The sequence below is a fragment of the Canis lupus genome, chromosome 7 (genome assembly GCF_048164855.1).
Source record: "Canis lupus baileyi chromosome 7, mCanLup2.hap1, whole genome shotgun sequence".
NCBI classification, from domain to species: domain Eukaryota; kingdom Metazoa; phylum Chordata; class Mammalia; order Carnivora; family Canidae; genus Canis; species Canis lupus.
Window position 1 is genome coordinate 70,827,247 of NC_132844.1, and position 23,315 is coordinate 70,850,561.

At 36.8% G+C, this 23,315-nt stretch overlaps 2 protein-coding genes across 2 annotated transcripts in view; both read left to right on the forward strand.

Annotated features, from left to right (window-relative positions):
* The window catches only part of TSBP1 (testis expressed basic protein 1), a 187,841-nt gene extending 164,803 nt beyond the window's left edge, over positions 1-23,038 (forward strand). The window contains exons 36-37 of the mRNA XM_072831640.1: positions 11,920-11,961; positions 21,320-23,038. Coding sequence (XP_072687741.1) covers positions 11,920-11,961; positions 21,320-22,734 — 1,457 coding nt within the window. The 3' untranslated portion in view covers positions 22,735-23,038. The remainder of the gene's footprint in view (positions 1-11,919; positions 11,962-21,319) is intronic.
* On the forward strand, positions 8,706-9,123 carry LOC140636360 (thymosin beta-4-like). Its single transcript, XM_072831604.1, has one exon. The coding sequence runs from the start codon at positions 8,797-8,799 to the stop codon at positions 8,929-8,931; it is 135 nt and encodes a 44-aa protein (XP_072687705.1). The 5' UTR covers positions 8,706-8,796; the 3' UTR covers positions 8,932-9,123.
* Positions 23,039-23,315: the final 277 nt, after the last annotated feature.

The window sequence follows — 23,315 nt, forward strand, 5'->3', positions numbered from 1 at the left end:
GAGAATACTTTCAGATAAAGACACTAGGAGATTGAAAGTGAAGGGATGCAAAAACCTTCATCAAGCAATGGAAGTGAAAAGAAAGCTGAAATAGCAATACTTATATCAGACAAAAATACTCTTTAAAACAAAGACTTTAATGAAACAAAAAAAAGGGGGGCACTAAATAACCATAAACAGTATAATCCAACAAGAAGATATACCAATTGTAAATATTTACAGACCCAACATGGGAGTACTCAGATACATAAAGTATTTAATAACAAACATAAAGGAAATAATCTATAGTAACAGATAACAGTAACAGTAGAGGACCTTAACACCTCACTTAAATCAATGGATAGATAATATAAACAGAATAGCAACCAAGAAATAAAATAATGACTTTGAATGACACATTGGAATAGATGAATCTAACAGATATAATCAAAATATTTTATCCTAAAATAGCAGAAAATACATTCTTTTCAAATACATATGGAACATTCTCCAAAATGGATCACATTTTAGGCCACAAAAAAAAATCTTAACAAATTCAAAATGTAAAAGTCATACCATACATCTTTTCTGACCACAATACTATGAAACTAGAAGTCAACCATAAGAAAAAATCTGAAAAGAACACTATACTTGGAGACTAAATAACAAAATGGCAATGTATCAACCAAAAAATCAAAGGGAAAATTAAACAGAATGCATGAAGACAAATGAAAATGAAAACAGTATTTTCAAATCTTTAGGATGCAGCAAAAGTGGTTCTAAGAGGGAGGTTTACAGCAATATAGGCCTACCTCACAAAGCAAGAAAAATCTCCAACAACCTAAACTACACCTAAGGAGTTAGAAATGAGGAACAAACAAAACCCAAAAGTAGTAGAAAAAAAGGAAATAAAGATTAAAGCATAAATAAATGAAACAGAAACAAACAAACAAACAAACAAACAAAAAACAGAAAAGGTCAATGAAACCAGGAGCTGGTTCTTTGAAAAGAGCAACACAATTGATAAACATTTAGCTAGATTCATCAAAAAAGAGTAAAGAGAAAGAAGGCTCTATAAACAAAATGGAAAATGAAACAAGAGAAGTAACAACTGGCTCCATAGAAATACAGAGGATTTTAAGAGAATATTATGAAAAATTATATGCCTACAAATTGGACAACCTAACAGAAATGGGTAGATTCCTAGAAGCATATAAATTCCCAAAACTGAATCAAGAGGAAGTAGAAAACTTGAACAGACTATCAGTAATGTAATTGAATCAGAAATCAAAAAACTTCCAACAAACCAAAGTTCACATGGCTTCATGGGTGAATTCTATCAAACTTTTTTAAAAGACTTAGTATCTGTTTTTCTCTAATTATTCCAAAATATAGAAGAGGAAGGAAAGCTTCCAAATTCATTCTATGATGCCAGCATTACCATGGTACGAAAACCAGATAAAGACACTACAAGAAAGAGAACTACAGACCAATATCTCTGATGAGCTTGGATGCAAAAGTCCTCAACAAAATATTAGCAAGCTGCAGACAACATATTTTTAAAAAGCATTCTCCACAGTCAGGTGAGGAGATTTATTCCTGGGATGCAAGTGGTTCAATATACACAAATCAATCGATATGATACATCATGTCAACAAGGGAAAGGATAAAAACTAAATGATTTTTTAATAGATGCAGAAAAAGCATTTGACAGAGTACAGCATCCATTCATAATAAAAACCCTCAACAAAGTTGGTTTAGAAGAAATATACTTCAACATAATAAAAACTATATAAGAAAAACCCACAGATACCTCATCCTTAATGGGTAAAAACTGAAAGGCTTTCCCATTTAAAGTCAGGAATAAGACAAAGATGTCCACTCCCACCACTTTCATTCAACATAATTCTGGAAGTCCTAGCCACACCACTTAGACAAGATAAAGGAATAAAGGGCATCTAAGTTGGTAAAGAAGAAGTAAAATATTTACTATTTTCAGACGACATGATACTATATATAAAAAAACCCTAAAGACTCCACCATAAAATTACTAGAACTGATAAATAAATTCAGCAGGGTCATTGGATGCTAAATCAATATACAGAAATCTGTTGCATTTCTATACTACTAATGTAGTTGTAAAAAGAGAAATTAATAAAACAAGTCCATTTACAATTACACCAAAAATAATAAAATGCTTAGGAATAAACTTAACCAGGGAAGTGAAAGACATGTAGCATCTGAGCATCTGAAAACTATAAAATACTGATGAAAGAGATTGAAGATGAAACAAAGAAATGGAAAAATGTCCCATCTTCATGGATTTGCAAAACAAATATTGTTAAAATTTCTATACTACCCAAAGCAATCTATCCATTTAATGCAATCCCTATCAAAATATGAGCAACCTTTTTCACAGAGCTAGAACAAATAACCCCAAAATTTGTATGGAACTACAAAAACCTTCAAAGCTAAAATAATCTTGAAAAAAAAAAAAAACTGGAACAATTGGGTTGCTCAGCGGTTGAGTGTCTGCCTTCGGCTCAGAGCATGATCCTAGAGTTCCGGAATCAAGTCCCACACTAGGTTCCCACCATGGAGCCCGCTTCTCCCTCTGCCTGTGTCTCTGCCTGTCCCCTCTTTCTGTGTCTCTCATGAATAAATAAATAAAATCTTTAAAAAAAAGAACAAAACTGACAAATTCACAGTCTCAAATTTGAAGATATACTACAAAGCTAAAGTAACCAAAACAGTATGATACTGGCACAAAAATAGACACATACATTCGTGGAACAAAATAGATAGGTCAGAAATAAAGTCAATTAAAGATGAACAAAGAATAAAGAATATTCAATGGGAGAGAGTCTCTTCAACAAATGGTAATGGGAAAACCAGACAATTACGTGTGAAGAATGAAATGGGTTATGTTTTATACCATAAACAAAAATAAAATCAAAATGGACTAAGTACCTAAATATAAGACCCAAAACCAAGAAAATCCTAGATGAGACCACAGGCAGTAACTTCTCTGACATGGGCCATAGCTCTCTGACATTTTTCTAGATATATCTCCTGAGGCAAAGGAAACAAAGCAAAAATAAACTGTTGGGATCACATCAAAATAAAAAATTTCTGCACAGCAAAGGAAACAATCAACAAAACTAAAAGACATCCTACTGGGATCCCTGGGTGGCGCAGCGGTTTGGCGCCTGCCTTTGGCCTAGGGCGCGATCCTGGAGACCCGGGATCGAATCCCACATCAGGCTCCCTGTGCATGGAGCCTGCTTCTCCCTCTGCTTGTGTCTCTGCCTCTCTCTCTCTCTGTGACTATCATAAATAAATTTAAAAAAAAAATTTTTTTTTTTTAAAAATAAAAGACATCCTACTGAATGGGAGAAAATATTTGCAAATGACATATCTGATAAAAGGTTAGTGTCCAAAAGTCATTTTACAACTCAATGCCAAAAAACAAATAAACCACTTTAAAAATGGGCAAAAAATATGAACAGACCTTTCTCCAAAGAAGACATCCAGATGGCCAACAGATACATGAAAAAATGCTCACCACAACTTATCAGGGAAATGAAAATCAAAACCACACTGAGATATCAGCTCACACCTATCAGAAGGGCTAAAACAAAAAAACTAAAAATAGAAATATACAAGAAAACCTTATGCACTGTTTGGGAATGGAAACTGGTGCAGCCACTCTGGAAAACAGTATGGAAGTTCCTCAAAAAAATTAAAAATGGAATTACCATATGCTCCAGTAATTCCACTACTGAGCATTTATCCAAAGAGTATGAAAACATTAATTCAAAAGATATATGTAACCCTATATTTATTGCAGCATTATTTACAGTAGTCAAATTATGGAAGCAGATATATATATGTGAGATAGATAGATACATACATAATGCATACAATGAAATATCACTCAGCCATAAAACAAATGCAACCTTGCTATTTGCAACAACATGGATGGAGCTAGAGGGTATAATGCCAAGTAAAATAAGTCAATCAAAGAAAGACAAATACACACATGATTTCATTCAAATGTGGAATTTAAGAAGAAAAACAACTAATAAACAAAGAAAAAAAAAGAGAGAAACAGAAAAACAGACTCTTAACTATAGAGAACAAACTGATGTTTACCAGAAGGGAGGTGGTTAGGAGAATGGGTGAAATAGGTGAAGGGACATTCTTTTGATGAGTAATGTACCGAATTGTTGAATTGCTATCTTGTATACCTGGAACGAATATAACACTGTATGTTAACTATCTTGGAATTAAAATCTGAGGCGAAAAAAAAAGAGGTAAAAGAAAAAAAGTAATTAAAGAAAGTTCCTTAGTTGGAGGAACAGCATAACATATAGACTTATCAAATCACTATTTTGTACACCTGAAACTAATGTAACATTGTATGTCAACTGTGCTTCAATATAAACAAGCAAACAAAATGTTCTTCACTTATTACAGTAAGGATATCACAGCAACTAGGTTACTGCTTTCTTTCTGACACAAGGACTGAGCATCTGACACACTTTCTAAGTGACCGTTTTGTCAAGACAGTATCAAAATAATTGATGCAGAAGTTATTGTGCTTATTGTTGTTGATTATAAGATTCCCCAGTGGAAAATTAATTTGGGGAAAATATGCTGTACCCATAATTGCCTAACAAAACTTATATTTCTTGTATTTCAGCAACAGCTACACAACTTCTCAGTAACATTGTGATATTTGTAATTATGTTATATATTGGATTATTACAGTGTACATGAGACTATCATTGACTTTACTGGTTGTCATTTTCAGTAGGGGATAAAATAATAATTTTACTGAATTTTTGGAAACTAAGCCATTTAATTATAGAAAGAATAACCTAAAAAGGATGTTACCAATCCAAATCAAATGAGTTAGTAGTAACACATAATAATATCTTACTAGAGGAAAAATACATACTAAAGTTTTAAGTTAAATAAATTAAAGCATAACAAGGAAAATAGAAAAATAAAAGGGTATAAAATGAGGGAAGAAATTTTTAAATAACAAGCAAAGTTGATACTCAGTACCTGGAGGTTCTACTAGAGAATGTCACCAACTATCATGCATCATAGATGCCAGCCTCAAGTGTTTACTCAAAGCTGGTCATAACTTTCCATCATCAGCTTGCACTCCCATTCTCCACAGAAACCATTGAAATTTGCTCATGATGGAAATGAAAGTAAAATTTCTTCTTTTTTTTTTTTTTTTGAAAGTAAAATTTCTTCACATCTCTCTTTCTCCACAGAAGCTATGCATCATGTTGGAAAGACAAAAAAAAAAAAAAAATTCACACATAATTGTCAGGTTTCTGCCACCAAATAAAATAACAAGCATACCTCAGAGAAACTGTAGGTTCAATTCGAAACCACCTCAATAAAGCGATTGTTGCAACAAAACAAGCCAAATGAATTTTTTGGCGTCCCAGTGCATATAAAGGTTATGTTTACACTACAGTCTATTAGGTATGCAATGGCATTTTGTCTAAATATATATATATATATATATATATATATATATATATATACCTTAATTTTTAAAAATACTTCATTGCTAAAAAAAATGCAAACCATCATCTGTACTTTCAACAAGACACAATCTTTCTGTTGATGGAGGATCTTGCCTCAATGTTGATGGCTGCTGACTGATTATAGTGTTGTGGTTGGTGAAGATTGGGGTGGTTGTGGAAATTCCTTGAAATAAGACAAAAATGAAGTCTGTAGGAGCAGTTGAATCTTCCTCTCATGAATGATTTCTCTGTAGCATGGGATGCTGTTCAATAGCATTTTACCCACAGCAGAACTTCTTTCAGAATTGAAGTCAGTCTTCTCAAACCCTGCTGCTGCTTTAAAATTAACTAACTTTATGTAATATTATAAATTATATAATTTATTTATAATTTATATTATATTATATATTATAAAGATCAACTCCTCCCCCCAGGATCTGGATTTCCCCACTTCTTATCAATTTGGGGGGCTACCTCCAACAATCATCTCACCCTGCTGAATCTTTAATCTGTCCCTCTTTATTATCCTACTCATCAGTATCATATGCTCATATTACTTTTCTACATTTAAAAATCCTCCTGGTGACCCCACCATGACATCCAATCAATAATGAGTTGGACTGTGTATTTAAATCCACAACTATCAGGGGTGCCTGGGCAGCTCAGTCAGTTTAGTGTCAGGCTCTTGGTCATGATCTTGTGGTCATAGGATTGAGCCCTGCATTGGGCTCCCTGCTAAGTACAGAGTCTGCTTGTTTCTCTCCCTCAGCTCTTCTTCCTGCTTGTTCAAATAAGTAAGTAAGTAAATAAATAAATAAATAATTCTTTAAAAAATAAATCTGGGATCCCTGGGTGGCGCAGCGTTTTGGCGCCTGCCTTTGGCCCAGGGCGCGATCCTGGAGACCCGGGATCGAATCCCACATCGGGCTCCCGGTGCATGGAGCCTGCTTCTCCCTCTGCCTGTGTCTCTGTGCCTCTCTCTCTCTCTCTCTCTGTGACTATCATAAAAAAAATAAATAAATAAAAATTAAAAATAAATCTACTACTATCACTTTAGAAAATGTGGTATTGTTTGGGGATCATAAGTCTTTTCACTTATTTTTTTTAAAAAAGGATACTGATGAAGCAATAGTCCAATTCCCTACTTTTCTCACTTACCACTTTATTTTTGTGACCTATTTATATCACTTTATAATCACCTGGTTAGTTGCTTTGAACTATATTTTCAAAATGTATCCTTGGACTCACTAGTTGCTTCTAAGTCCTGCATACTATTTATTGCCCAGTAACTTCAACTATAGCATATTTATTCACTCCCCTTGTAACACATGGCATTGTCACTACAACTTTCAGCTCACATTAATGATCGAGAGTACATTCTCTTTTAGATCTTGTGAGTTATTTCTCTAGAAGGTATAACTGGGAGCAGTACTACTGATGAGATGTACAGATACTTAATTTCATTCCTAGACTGCTTTCCAATACTAATGTAACCATCTACATTCTGGCTCTTGTTGGGGGACTGTTCCCTTCACCTCATATCCTGTAGAGCATTTTGTTTTATCTATGATCCTAATTTTGGCCATTCTGGTTGGTACAAGAAAACGTTCTTATTATGTTAATTTGTTTTTCAGTGTCTACTGGTGAGTTCATGTATCTAGCCAGTCAGGCTTTCCCTTTCTAAGTTGTCTATTCATATTCTCTGTCCATTGTTTCCATTCAGGCTCCCATCCCTTATTACTTGGCAGGCATTTCTTATATTTTATGGATATTAATCTTTCATGACTTTTATAATTTGAAAATATCTTTTCTCAATTTGTTATATGTCTGTGAACTTTGTCTATGATGTACTGGCTTAAAAGAAACACAATTTCATTGTAATCAAATACACTTGTTTCTCACATTCTGTGTTGTGGGGATTCTAAAGAGGCCTATGCTCTACACAAGACCATTGGAAGTATTTTCCAGCATTTTATTTTATATAGAATTTTACCTTCAAATTTAGGATTTTAATATACTTGTTAATGCTCTTCTGCACAGTACTGGTCACTAAAGACAAATTTCCCAGCACACCAAAATATCTTCCATTAAAGAAGATCTTAATAGTTTCTAAAGAGTTTTGATACCTTATAGACTGAATGTTCCTTTATTCTGAATGTCCACCACATTGATGAAACTAGTTATTAATGTGCCTGAATCCTTTCTATACTCAACTGTTAAGTCTGCAAGTACAGGCACAGTATTCCTCTGTTCATTTCTCCACTCCCAGTATATATTATAATACCACATAAAACATAGTAGACTCTTAAGCATTTGTTTTATTAAAGGAAGAAAATTATGTCCTTTTCCTTTGTTTATAAATCTCAGAAAGAGGTAGAATGATGTGGTCAAACCTGGATTCCCAGATCAGATCTTCTACTTTCTTGGTCTGTGACTAAAGATAGGTTAACAACCCTCTCTAGGGCAGCCCAGGTGGCTCGGAGGTTTAACGCTGCCTTCGGCCCAGGGTATGATCCTGGAGACCCGGGTTCGAGTCCCATGTCGGGCTCCCTGCATGAAGCCTGCTTCTCCCTCTGCCTGTGTGTCTCTCTCTCTCTTTCTCATGAATAAATAAAATCTTTAATTAAAAAAAAAAAAAACCCTCTCTAGTTTGAAACAATACCAGACAGCGGAAAATAACAGGAAGAAGGAGAGAGAAATTGAAAAGCATGTACATGACTTCAGGGTCATGAAATTGAACCCCACATTGTGTTCTGTCCTGGGCATGGAGCCTGCTTCAGATTCTCGCTCTCCCTCTGCCCCTCTCCCACACTCACTAGCTTTCTCTCTCTCTCTAAAAAAAAAAAAGAGAAAAGAAATCATGTACAGAAAAAGTGTCAAAGAAGTAAAACTTAAAGAAAAGATTTAGGATTAAAGTGTCAAAAAAAATCAACACAGAGCTGGGGAGAAGGGTGAGGATAAAACAATGTTAGAGGCATGGGTTGCTAGAGTTCAAATCCAATTAGAGTTGGAGGACTTTAGGCAATTTATCAGTGAAATGCACATAATATTGATTGCCATATAAGCTTACTTTGAAAGCAGAAGTCAAAATATCAGATCTTAAGTATAGAGAACTTTGCTATGACAATGAGAAGCCCTGTGTCCTGGGGGTAATAAAGTAACTTAGAATGATACAGGAGGGCATTCGGCAGCGACCGCAGCGCAGACCGGATCCCTCTCCTCTCTCCAGCTCGCTAGTGCGCCTCGCTCCGCTTCCTCTGCAACCATGTCTGACAAACCCGATATGGCTGAGATTGAGAAATTCGGTAAATTGAAATTGAAGAAGACAGAAACGCAAGAGAAAAATCCACTGCCTTCGAAAGAAACGATTGAACAGGAGAAGCAAGCAGGCAAATCATAAAGAGGCGTGCGCCGCCAATATGCACTGTACATTCCACAAGCATTGCCTTCTTATTTTACTTCTTTTAGCTGTTTAACTTTGTAAGATGCAAAGCGGTTGGATCAAGTTTAAATGACTGTGCCGCCCCTTTTCACATCAAAGAATGGAGAACTACTGAAAACGAAGGCGCCTGCCTTTCCCATCTGCCTGTGTCTTTGCCTCTCTCTCTCTCTCTCTCTCTCTCTCGAATAAATAAATAAAATCTTTAAAAAAGAAAAAAAAGAAAAACATTAAGGAAAAAAAGGCTGACAATAAACAACCTCACTTTACACTTCAAGATGCTAGGAGGTAAAAAAAAAACTAAGCCAAAGTTGGCAGAAGGAAGGAAATAACAAAGATCAGAGGATAAATAAATGAAATAGAAACCAGAAAAAAAAAATAGAAAAATCAACAAAGCTAAAGGTGGTTTTTCAAAAAGATATACAAAATTAACCAATCTGCAGCTCAATTAAAAACAAAAGAAGATGCAAAATCAGAAATGACAGAAGGGACATTACAAGTGATCCTGCAGAAATACAAAAGATTCTAAGAGACTTTTATGAACAATTATATGCAACAGTTTGGATAAACTACAATAAATAAATACATTCTTATAGACATACAACTGACTAGCTGAAGCAGTAAAGGGGAAAAAACTCTTAATAGAGAAAATCCCGGCACTAGATGATTTCAATGGTGAATTCTATGAAATATTTAAAGAATAATTAATGTCAACACTTCTCAAACTCCTCCTAAAAATTGAATAGAGGAAAACACTTCCAAACTCATTTTACAAGGCTGACATTACTCTGATACCAAAGCCAGCTAAGGGCACTAGAAGAAAACTATAGACCAATATTCCTAATGAGTATAGATATAAACATTATAAACAAAATATTGGCAAATCCAGTTCAACAGTACATTTTTTAATAAAATAATTTTTATTGGTGTTCAATTTACCAACATACAGAATAACACCCAGTGCTCATCCCGTCAAGTGTCCCCCTCAGTGCCCGTCACCCACTCACCCCCACCCCCACCCTCCTCCCCTTCCACCACCCCCAGTTCGTTTCCCAGAGTTAGGAGTCTTTATGTTCTGTCTCCCTTTCTGGTATTTCCCACACATTTCTTCTCCCTTCCCCTATATTCCCTTTCTCAACAGTACATTTAAAATGAACTCCAGTGAGCTGCAGGATTAGTATATGCCAAATGTTTTTGAAAATAAGTTTTCAACTAGGGCAGTCATTTCTTTATGAAGTTATTGAAAATATCATAGAAGGACAATCATATTATGGTCTCATTCATTTGGGGAATATAAAAAATAGTGAAAGGGAATAAAGGGGAAAGGAGAGAAAACGAGTGAGAAATATCAGTGAGGGTGAGAGAACATGAGAGACACCTAACTCTGGGAAATGAACAAGGGGTAGTGGAAGGGGAGGTGAGCAGGGCGATGCGGTGACTGGGTGATGGGCATTGAGGGGGGCACTTGACGGGATGAGCACTGGGTGTTCTACTATATGTTGGCAAATCGAACTCCAATAAAAAAAATACCGAAAAAATGAAGTTATTGAAAATAATTCACAATTATAATGAAATTTGCTATCATTAAGATTTGCCGTTATAGCCCTAAATAAATAAAAGCTACCAAATGCCTCTAAATCAGGGCAGATGCCTGGGACAGGGATTGCCTCACTTAAATGCCTTCTTCGGATAACTCCGTTTAATACCAATTTAATACCAAATACTCAATTTAATACCAATATCAGTTTTATATTTTTCCTTAGATTATATATATAACTTGGCCTTGCAAAGACACTGCAAATATTTCTAGATAAATAACAGTTACTAAATCTTCCACATTCATTACAATGTGCTGTTCCGTGCAAGCATATACTCTTTCCCTCTCACAAATAATATAAATCTGAAATACTATGGTGTATTTACAATGTAAAAAAAATCATAGCACATTTAAAACTGTTTACATACAATTTGCAATAATATGGAAAAAGGCTTTTAATAGAATGAAACGTAGCATTAAATTGTTTAGAATGCAATTATACTTAGGCCACAACTATGGAAAGAAGAAAGAAAAGAAGAAAGAAGAAAGAAGAAAGAAAGAAAGAAAGAAAGAAAGAAAGAAAGAAAGAAAGAGAAAGAAAGAAGAAAGAAAGAAAGAAAGAAAGAAAGAAAGAAAGAAAGAAAGAAAGAAAGAAAAAGAAGAAAGAAAGAAAGAAAGAAAGAAAGAAAGAAAGAAAGAAAGAAAGAAAGAAAAGAAAAAAGATTGATTTTTTTAAAAGATTTTATTTATTTATTCATGAGAGACACAGAAGCAGAGACATAAGGAACAGAGAAGCAGGCTCCGTGCAGAGAGCCCCATGCGGGACTCAATCCCAGGACTCCCGGATCATGTCCTGAGGTGAAGGCAAACGCTCAGCTCAACCTCTGAGCCACCCAGGCCATCCCAATTGATTGATTTAAAATACAATCTAAGCATCTAGATCTAGAATAAAATAAATCAAGGGTGGTAATCCTTGAGTTGTGGGACTGTGAGTGATATTTTTTGTCCTTGAACCTCTTTGTTTTTCAAAACTTCTCATAATTAATATTTTTCAACCATGAAATATCCTTTTAAATTTTAAACAAATATTTACTGAAGATATATTATGTGCCAGAAAATAACAATTTATGGCTAGGTAGGTAATTTCTTTAATATATTTAATAGATCAGTGGCTCATTTCCTATGTTGCTTAACTGTTAAATGATAAACCAATTTATTTAAACCAGTTCTTTTGACTTCAGATTTTATTCTCTTTTTTTGACACTAGCCTGATTTCTATAAAAACGCACAAGTCTAAATTTGGAAGTTTGAAAAGTTTTCAATATTAATGTCTACATTATAAAGCTGTCTCATATCAAGACTTGACTTTTTTATTGAAGCATAACTGACATATAATGTGATATTATTTTCAGGTGTACAACATAGTGATTCTCCACAACTCAATGCTCACCGTGGTAAGTGTAGTCACCATATCTGTCACCAAACAAACATTCTTACAATATTATTTATATTCCCTATGCTTTACTTTTCATCGCACTCACCCACTCCCTCATTCACCTCCCCTTTGACAAATCACCAGTTTGTTCTCTGTTTTTAGAAATGTGGGTTTTTATGTTTATTTATTTTCTGGATTTCACATATAAATGAAACCATATGGTATTTGTCTCTCTCTGTCTGACTTATGTGACTGAGCATAATCCCCTTTGGATCCATCTGTGTTGCAAATGGCAAGATTTCATGGCGAGTAATATTTCATTGCATATATATGTATATACCATACTGTCTTTATCCATTCACCTATTGATTGCACTTGGGCTGCTTCCACATTTTGACTATTATAAATAATGTTTCAGTAAATATGGGGGGTGTATATCTTTTCAAATTAGTTTCTTCATTTTCTATGAGTAAATACCCAGTAGTAGAATTACTGGATCATATTATATTTCTATTTTTAATTAAAAAATGATTAGTAGGTAACTCATGTGTGTTATGAAATATTTTTTACTTTGTAAACTAAAATCTTATAGTACTCTCAACAAACAAAATTATTTTCTAAGAATGATGTAAAATACAGAAACTATAATTTAAGTCTGATTAATTAGACTACATTTTTTTAACTTCTATGTAAAAATGACCACTATGAACAAGTCTGAAAAGTAAATAGAAATTAAGAAAACAAAATTTATACAGCATAAAAACTTTATAACCTCAATATACAATGATCTCTGGGGGAAAAAATAAAGCAAAAGATACAGGTAATATTATCAATAAATGCTAAAAATCCAAAAATACTAGTTAATCAAAGGAAAATGAAGAAGAGCTTTTTTTAAAGCTATATGTTTATGAAAAATTGTAAAAATATGCAGAGTATGTTTTTTGAGTGTTGGCCATATTTCTATTTCTATGCCCTATTAGTACTAAGGTAACTAGGTTTAACTTTTCTAGAGTGCATTTGACAATATGTTTCAGAATACAAGATGTGCACATCCTTTACTAAGAAATTATACTTTTAGAAATGTTTCCTAAGGAAAAAAAGGGAACTTTTTAAGGCATATGTATTAAGTGGTTTATCACATCATTATTCACAATAATTAAAATTTGCACATAGAATTCACCAATAGGAGATTGGCTTAAAAATTACAAGATTAAAAAAAAATAATAATAATATTTTTTTAAATTACAAGATTACATAAATAGAATATTTTGCAAACTTTTTATTCCAATCAATCGTATGTGCACAGAACCATGAATTGCTTTTAAATTAAAAGACCACTGTACTAATTATGTTTGATATTAAAATTTCCTCTTGTGTTGTAAGTTGTTAACCTCAAATGTATTTGTGTCTATTATTTCAGCAATTTTTATTTTATTTTATTTTTTTTATTTATTTTTTATTGGTGTTCAATTTACTAACATACAGAATAACCCCCAGTGCCCGTCACCCATTCACTCCCACCGCCCGCCCTCCTCCCCTTCCAACACCCCTAGTTTGTTTCCCAGAGTTAGCAGTCTTTACGTTCTGTCTCCCTTTCTGATATTTCCCACACATTTCTTCCCCCTTCCCTTATATTCCCTTTCACTATTATTTATATTCCCCAAATGAATGAGAACATATAATGTTTGTCCTTCTCCGACTGGCTTACTTCACTCAGCATAATACCCTCCAGTTCCATCCACGTTGAAGCAAATGGTGGGTATTTGTCATTTCTAATAGCTGAGTAATATTCCATTGTATACATAAACCACATCTTCTTTATCCATTCATCTTTCGATGGACACCGAGGCTCCTTCCACAGTTTGGCTATCGTGGCCATTGCTGCTATAAACATCGGGGTGCAGGTGTCCCGGCGTTTCATTGCATTTGTATCTTTGGGGTAAATCCCCAACAGTGCAATTGCTGGGTCGTAGGGCAGGTATATTTTTAACTGATTGAGGAACCTCCACACAGTTTTCCAGAGTGACTGCACCAGTTCACATTCCCACCAACAGTGTATGAGGGTTCCCTTTTCTCCACATCCTCTCCAACATTTGTTGTTTCCTGCCTTGTTAATTTTCCCCATTCTCACTGGTGTGAGGTGGTATCTCATTGCGGTTTTGATTTGTATTTCCCTGATGGCAAGTGATGCAGAGCATTTTCTCATGTGCATGTTGGCCATGTCTATGTCTTCCTCTGTGAGATTTCTGTTCATGTCTTTTGCCCATTTCATGATTGGATTGTTTGTTTCTTTGGTGTTGAGTTTAATAAGTTCTTTATAGATCTTGGAAACTAGCCCTTTATCTGATATGTCATTTGCAAATATCTTCTCCCATTATGTAGGTTGTCTTTGAGTTTTGTTGACTGTATCCTTTGCTGTGCAAAAGCTTCTTATCTTGATGAAGTCCCAATAGTTCATTTTTGCTTTTGTTTCTTTTGCCTTCGTGGATGTATCTTGCAAGAAGTTACTGTGGCCGAGTTCAAAAAGGGTGTTGCCTGTGTTCTTCTCTAGGATTTGATGGAATCTTGTCTCACATTTAGATCTTTCATCCATTTTGAGTTTATCTTTGTGTATGGTGAAAGAGAGTGGTCTAGTTTCATTCTTCTGCATGTGGATGTCCAATTTTCCCAACACCATTTATTGAAGAGACTGTCTTTCTTCCAATGGATAGTCTTTCCTACTTTATCGAATATTAGTTGACCATAAAGTTCAGGGTCCACTTCTGGATTCTCTATTCTGTTCCACTGATCTATGTGTCTGTTTTTGTGCCAGTACCACACTGTCTTGATGACCACAGCTTTATAGTACAACCTGAAATCTGGCATTGTGATGCCCCCAGATATGGTTTTCTTTTTTAAAATTCCCCTGGCTATTCGGGGTCTTTTCTGATTCCACACAAATCTTAAAATAATTTGTTCTAACTCTCTGAAGAAAGTCCATGGTATTTTGATAGGGATTGCATTAAACGTGTATATTGCCCTGGGTAACATTGACATTTTCACAATATTAATGCTGCCAATCCATGAGCATGGAATATTTTTCCATCTCTTTGTGTCTTCCTCAATTTCTTTCAGAAGTGTTCTATAGTTTTGAGGGTATAGATCCTTTACATCTTTGGTGAGGTTTATTCCTAGGTATCTTATGCTTTTGGGTGCAATTGTAAATGGGATTGAGTCCTTAATTTCTCTTTCTTCAGTCTCATTGTTAGTGTATAGAAATGCCACTGACTTCTGGGCATTGATTTTGTATCCTGCCACGCTACCGAATTGCTGTATGAGTTCTAGCAATCTTGGGGTGGAGACTTTTGGGTTTTCTATGTAGAGTATCATGTCATCGGCCAAGAGGGAGAGTTTGACTTCTTCTTTGCCAATTTGAATGCCTTTAATGTCTTTTTGTTGTCTGATTGCTGAGGCTAGGACTTCCAGTACTATGTTGAACAGCAGTGGTGAGAGTGGACATCCCTGTCTTGTTCCTGATCTTAGGGGAAAGGCTCCCAGTGCTTCCCCATTGAGAATGATATTTGCTGTGGGCTTTTCATAGATGGCTTTTAAGATGTCGAGGAATGTTCCCTCTATCCCTACACTCTGAAGAGTTTTGATCAGGAATGGATGCTGTATTTTGTCAAATGCTTTCTCTGCATCCAATGAGACGATCATATGGTTCTTGGTTTTTCTCTTGCTGATATGATGAATCACATTGATTGTTTTACGGGTGTTGAACCAGCCTTGTGTCCCAGGGATAAATCCTACTTGGTCATGGTGAATAATTTTTTTAATGTATTGTTGGATCCTATTGGCCAGTATCTTGTTGAGAATTTTTGCATCCATGTTCATCAGGGATATTGGTCTGTAATTATCCTTTTTGGTGGGGTCTTTGTCTGGTTTTGGAATTAAGGTGATGCTGGCCTCATAGAACGAATTTGGAAGTACTCCATCTCTTTCTATATTTCCAAACAGCTTTAGGAGAAGAGGTATGGTTTCTTCTTTAAACGTTTGATAAAATTCCCCTGGGAAGCCATCTGGCCCTGGCCTCTTGTGTCTTGGGAGGTTTTTGATGACTGCTTCAATTTCCTCCCTGGTTATTGGCCTGTTCAGGTTTTCTATTTCTTCCTGTTCCAGTTTTGGTAGTTTGTGGCTTTCCAGGAATGCATCCATTTCTTCTAGATTGCCTAATTTATTGGCGTATAGCTGTTCATAATATGTTTTTAAAATCGTTTGTATTTCCTTGGTGTTGGTAGTGATCTCTCCTTTCTCATTCATGATTTTATTAATTTGAGTCTTCTCTCTCTTCTTTTTAATAAGGCTGGCTAATGGTTTATCTATCTTGTTAATTCTTTCAAAGAACCAACTCCTGGTTTTGTTGATCTGTTCCACGGTTCTTCTGGTCTCGATTTCGTTGAGTTCTGCTCGAATCTTTATTAACTCCCTTCTTCTCTTGGGTGTAGGATCTATTTGCTGTTTTTTCTCTAGCTCCTTTATGTGTAAGGTTAGCTTTTGTATTTGAGTTCTTTCCAGTTTTTGAATGGATGCTTGTATTGCAATGTATTTCCCCCTTAGGACTGCTTTTGCTGCATCCCAAAGATTTTGGATGGTTGTATCTTCATTCTCATTAGTTTCCATGAATCTTTTTAATTCTTCCTTAATTTCCTGGTTGACCCTTTTATCTTTTAGCAGGATGATCCTTAACCTCCACGTGTTTGAGGTCCTTCCAAACTTCTTGTTGTGATTTAGTTCTAATTTCAAGGCATTATGGTCTGAGAATATGCAGGGGACAATCCCAATCTTTTGGTATCGGTTCAGACCCGATTTGTGACCCAATATGTGGTCTATTCTGGAGAAAGTTCCATGTGCGCTTGAGAAGAATGTGTATTCAGTTGAGTTTGGATGTAAAGTTCTGTAGATATCTGTGAAATCCATCTGGTCCAGTGTATCATTTAAAGCTCTCGTTTCTTTGGAGATGTTGTGCTTAGAAGACCTATCGAGTATAGAAAGAGCTAGATTGAAGTCACCAAGTATAAGTGTATTATTATCTAAGTATTTCTTCACTTTGGTTAGTAATTGATTTATATATTTGGCAGCTCCCACATTCGGGGCATATATATTGAGGATTGTTAAGTCCTCTTGTTGAATAGATCCTTTAAGTATGATATAGTGTCCCTCTTCATCTCTCACTACAGTCTTTGGGGTAAATTTTAGTTTATCTGATATAAGGATGGCTACCCCTGCTTTCTTTTGAGGACCATTCGAATGGTAAATGGTTCTCCAACCTTTTATTTTCAGGCTGTAGGTGTCCTTCTGTCTAAAATGAGTCTCTTGGAGACAGCAAATAGATGGGTCCTGCTTTTTTATCCAGTCTGAAACCCTGCGCCTTTTGATGGGGTCATTAAGCCCGTTCACATTCAGAGGTACTATTGAGAGATATGAGTTTAGTGTCATCATGATATCTATTCAGTCCTTGTTTTTGTGGACTGTTCCACTGAACTTCTTCTTAAAGGGGAATTTTAAGAGTCCCCCTTAAAATTTCTTGCAGAGCTGGTTTGGAGGTCACATATTCTTTTAGTTGCTGCCTGTCTTGGAAGCTCTTTATCTCTCCTTCCATTTTGAATGAGAGCGTTGCTGGATAAAGTATTCTTGGTTGCATGTTCTTCTCATTTAGGACCCTGAATATATCCTGCCAGCCCTTTCTGGCCTGCCAGATCTCTGTGGAGAGGTCCGCTGTTACCCTAATACTCGTCCCCATAAAAGTCAGGAATTTCTTGTCTCTTGCTGCTTTAAGGATCTTCTCTTTATCTTTGGAATTTGCAAGCTTCACTATTAAATGTCGAGGTGTTGAACGGTTTTTATTGATTTTAGGGGGGGATCTCTCTATTTCCTGGATCTGAATGCCTGTTTCCCTTCCCAGGTTAGGAAAGTTTTCAGCTAGAATTTGTTCAAATACATATTCTGGCCCTCTGTCCCTTTCGGCGCCCTCGGGAACCCCAATTAAACGTAGGTTTTTCTTTCTCAGGCTGTCGTTTATTTCCCTTAATCTATCCTCATGGTCTTTTAATTGTTTGTCTCTTTTTTCCTCAGTTTCCCTCTTTGCTATCAACTTGTCTTCTAGGTCACTCACTCGTTCTTCCACCTCGTTAACCCTCGTCGTTAGGACTTCTAGTTTGGATTGCATCTCATTCAATTGATTTTTAATTTCTGCCTGATTAGCTCTAAATTCTGCAGTCATGAAGTCTCTTGAGTCCTTTATACTTTTTTCTAGAGCCACCAGTAGCTGTATAATAGTGCTTCTGAATTGGCTTTCTTTTTTTTTTTTTTTTTTTTAATTTTTTTTACTTATTTATGATAGTCACAGAGAGAGAGAGAGAGAGGCAGAGACATAGGCAGAGGGAGAAGCAGGCTCCATGCACCGGGAGCCTGATGTGGGATTCGATCCTGGGTCTCCAGGATCGCGTCCTGGGCCAAAGGCAGGCGCCAAACCGCTGCGCCACCCAGGGATCCCTGAATTGGCTTTCTGACATTGAATTGTAATCCAGATTTTGTAACTCTGTGGGAGAGAGGACTGTTTCTGATTCTTTCTTTTGAGGTGAGGTTTTCCTTCTAGTCATTTTGCTCAGTGCAAAGTGGCCAAAAGCAAGTTGCATTGGGAATAAGAGAAAAAGAGAGGAAAGAAAGAAGGAAAGAAAAGAGAAAGGAAAAAAAGGGAAGAAAAAAACGAAAAAAAAAAGAGAGAAGAAAAAGAGAAAGAAACAGAAAGGAGAAAAAAAAGGGGGTGGGGGAAGGAAACAAATCAAAAATCAAAACAAAAAAAAAAAAGAACCACCGAGGAGTATCTTCTGATTCTGTGTACTTTAAGTCCCTTGGCTTCTCCTGGAAGTTGTCAGTCTAGCTGGTGTTTTGGGGGAGGGGCCTATTGTGCTGATTTTCAGGTGTTAGCAGTTGGGGGAGCTGCTGTGCCCCCGCCTGGTGCAGGGCTCAGTGGGGGTTGTTTACCCCGTGAGGCCGCAAGAGGAACAGCCCCAGTGGCGGGGCAGCTCTGGAAACCTGGATTCAGCTCCGGCAGGAACTCCGTCTGCAGGGCCTGGAGGCTCCGGGGCGGGGCCGCTGCTCTGCTCAGCTTGGGGCAGGAGCGTCCTTGCTGTCCTGGGCCCTCCCGGCCTCTGCCTGTCCCGGGGGAGGCCGGATCCTGGGCTGTGTCCCGGCGCCCTGTGCTCCAGAGCCTGCGCTGGTGGATTCGCGCTCCCGGGCCGCGCAACCCCCTCCGCGGAGCTGCCGCCCGAGCCTCTCCGAGCTGCTCCTGGAACCGCGCAGCCCCCTCCGCACGGAGCCTCTTCCTCTGCCCGAGCCCCTCCGAGCTGCTCCCGGGGCCGCACAGCCCCCTCCGCGGAGCCGCCGCCCGAACCCCTCCGAGCTGCTCCGGGTCCCGCCGTGCGCGCTGCAGCCCTTAGGGAGCTCGGCGCACTCTCCTGGGCGCGCAGTTGCTCTGTTACTGTCCCGGGGAGCCCGAGGGCATCCCCGCCCTCCTGGGTCCTGCTCCAACTCCCCGCGAGCCCCTTTCCGCCCGGGAAGGTCGGTGCAGCTCCTGCTCCTCCGGGACGGGGCTCTCCTGTCCTGGGGACACTCGCCCCGGCCTCAGCCCGGCTCCTCGCGGGCCCCTCCCCCTTGGAGGCCTTTGTTTCTTTATTTCTTTTTCCGCGTCTTCCTACCTTGATAGAAGCGCGAACTCTTCTCACTGTTGCATTCCAGGTGTTCTCTTTAATTCTCAGGCCGAATTCATAGATTTTCAGGATAATTTGAAGGTTTTCTAGGTAATTTGGTGGAGACAAGTGATTTGGGGACCCTACTCTTCCGCCATCTTGCTCCTCCCCCCTATTTCAGCAATTTTTAAAGTGTCTGATATACTTTTTCTCATTTTGTCCCCACATATCTCTATGAGGTAAACAAGGCCACTATTATTAACTTCATTGTACATATGAAAAAGTTAAGATACAAAAAGATTAAGAGTCTTTGGCAAAGGCCACATAGTGACAGAACTCAAATATTTTTAAATTCCTCATCCAATGATCTCTCCACTATCCTGAATTCAGTCTAACAAGCTTTCTCAAAATAAGAACAGACCTATTCCACAATGCCTACATTCCAGGTTGGAAGCTCTATTGAAAATGGTCTTTATGATATCCTCCCCCATCTCTCTACCCTCAACATCATCTGTCCAGTTTCATAATTATGAATTACTTCATGCTTGCTCTCATAACTTTCAAGTTGCTGTATGTTCCAGCATTAATTTTCCTTCACTAATAAAATACAGAGAAGAAGAAATGTGGATGGGGGTTGTTGTCCAATACAGCTCATGCCACATTCACCTTGACTCCAGCCAAAGAGAAGAGCCAATTAGAGAGCACGTGTACTGGTATACGTACCAACTGAATAAATCTGAGTGTCCAGTGCCAAATATCTGGGAGTCTTATAAAGGGAGGCCACTATGATGCACAACAATGAGCTCTCATAAACTTTTGACCCACTCCCAATTTGGGGAGACTCCTAACTCATTACTTGCTTAAAATATGTTTCTTCTCATATTTTGGTAACTACTTGTTTTATTGGCGCTAGATTAAGTAAGGAAAGGGTTATTGACACTTAGCAAGCACTCAAGATCAATTAAAAGAGAAATTAATCATGAAAAGATTAACTAAAGGAAACTGAATTTCAATAAAACAAATAATCATGCTCTATTTTTCCTATTTATGAAAACATTAATTTTAGTTTTCCATGTATCACACAACAATAAATATTCCTATTATTAGCAAAGTTACTTAAAAAAAAATAAGCTATTTTACTACCTTAAGTATTGCTACCATCTCCGTATCACTTTTAAAACACACTTCTTGAAAACCTATAAGATAGTTAAGGAAAATTCCAGCCTCATTGTCTCTCAAACTGCTGGCTTAGCAATTCTCTTTATTACTCAAAAGGAGATGAAATTTCCTTAAGGAATCATAAATATCATATAATAATGTAATTTTCTCAGAGAAGGTTATCCTTTTCATACTACATCTTTATTTTAATCATACACTCTAGCCATATTCTACTGAGGAATTACTAATTCCTTTGTGTTGTATTTTTCCCTTTTCTTAGTTCAATTCCTGGAGAGTCTGTATTTCAAGAACTTCTTATCTAATCCTTCATATGTGTACAGTTTCACAAATTTTGTATTATTGAGAAAACAAATCGATTGTTTCAAATTTAGAGCAAAGTATAAGTGTTATATAACAAAACTTGACAATAAAAAAAGCCCTAAGATATGAATTATGTATGCACTTTTATTATATCATCTGTTATATTTTCAGGTAATTTGAAAGAAAATGCAAAAACAGAAGTAAAAAGAAACACTAAAGAAGCAAGGAAAACCCCAAAACATGATATTCGTTTGAGAATTCAGATAGTTCCATCCCAAACTATCCAAAGTGGTCCTAAATACCAGCATAAGGGAGAAATAAGTGGCCCTGAGACCTATGAAAAGAGACAAAAACAGAAAACTGGAGTGAAAATTGAAAAGCTTCCTGAGAAAACTCAGAGTAAAGAGGAGAGAAGAGAAATAGAAGACAAAAGAAAAGATACCGAGGACATGGGTAAAGGAAAGGAAATAGATAAGGGCCAATCAAAGAAAGGAAGTGACGTAAAAGATAAAGGTGAAGAAGAAGAAAGGGTGAACATGAAAAAGAAGGGAGATGAGGACATGGAGGACAAAGACACAAAAGCAGATAAAGACAAGAAGGAAGGCAAAGGCTTAAAGAAGAATAAATACAAGGAGGAGGAAATGAACAAAAAGAAGGATAAGGTCAAGAAAGGACATGAGGATAAGATAAAAGGCATGGACACAAAGGGAGATAAGGACAGGACAGAGGACATGGACAAGAAGGGAGATAAATATATAAAGGAGGATGAAAACAAGGACATAAAGGGATATGAGGACAGGACAGAGGACATGGACAAGAAGGGAGATGAGTATATAAAAGAGGAGGAGGACAAGGACTATAAGGGAGATGCGGACAGGACAGAGGACATGGACAAGGAGGGAGATGAGTATATAAAGGAGGAGGAGGACAAGGACTATAAGGGAGATGAGGACAGGACAGAGGACATGGACAAGGAAGGAGATGAGTATATAAAGGAGGAGGAGGACAAGAACTATATGGGATATGAGGACAGAACAGAAGACATAGACACAAAGGGAGATGAGTATATAAAGGAGGATGAAGACAAGGACAATAAGGAAGATGAGGACAGGACAGAGGACATGGACAAGGAAGGAGATGAGTATATAAAGGAGGAGGAGGACAAGAACTATACGGGATATGAGGACAGAACAGAAGACATAGACACAAAGGGAGATGAGTATATAAAGAAGGAGGAGGACAAGGACTATAAGGGATATGAGGATGGGACAGAGGACATGGACAAGAAGGGACATGAGTATATAAAGGAGGAGGAGGAGGAGGACAGGACAGAGGACATGGACAAGAATGGAGAGGACTATATAAAGAAGGATGAGGACAAGGACTATAAGGGAGAGGAGAATGGGACAAAGGACATGGGCAAGAATGAAGGTGAAGGCAAGAGAAAGGACAAGAATATGAAAGGAAATTCTATGAAAAAAAAGTATAAAAACAAGGTGGCTAAAGAGAACAAGAATATAGACCCAAAAGAAGGCGAAGGAAAGAAAATGAGCAGTAAAAGAAAGATCTCATGGAAGAAAAAATAACACTAGATTTCATAAACTAACAAAACAGAATTGAATAATTTTGCTCTAGCACATAGACTTCAAAACTAGCTCTCCATCTTCTGTGATTGAGATTAAGATAATATACTCCATTCTTTTTAGTCACAAATTTTCTGCTTCTTTGCTTATAATCTGGCAAAAGCTCCTTCATAAAATGCTTCTTTGTAGATCCCTCAGTCTCAAACTTCAGCTTCTAAATATGAGTTTTTCAGAATACACACTCACGATGTATCAGTCAGGAAAACACAAATAAAAATTAAACTCTGATTAAAGAAATGTAGAACTATATTTTCTCAAAAAAGTGTGGTGTTTTCCTATCTAACCAAATAGCTATATACTTAGTCTCTACTAGGTGCAACATCTGTAAAGGTATGCAAAATATCTTTATCAATAATATAAACAGAAATGAAAACAGTAAAACCATGTTAAAAATATAAATATCAAAAAATTCAGAGCAAAAATACAACAGGAAAAAATAAGAAAAGGAAAATCTCTTTGTTTAGGGATAATACATGAAAGACTTTCATAGGCAGTAGAACTTGAACTGGGCATCAAAAGACGAT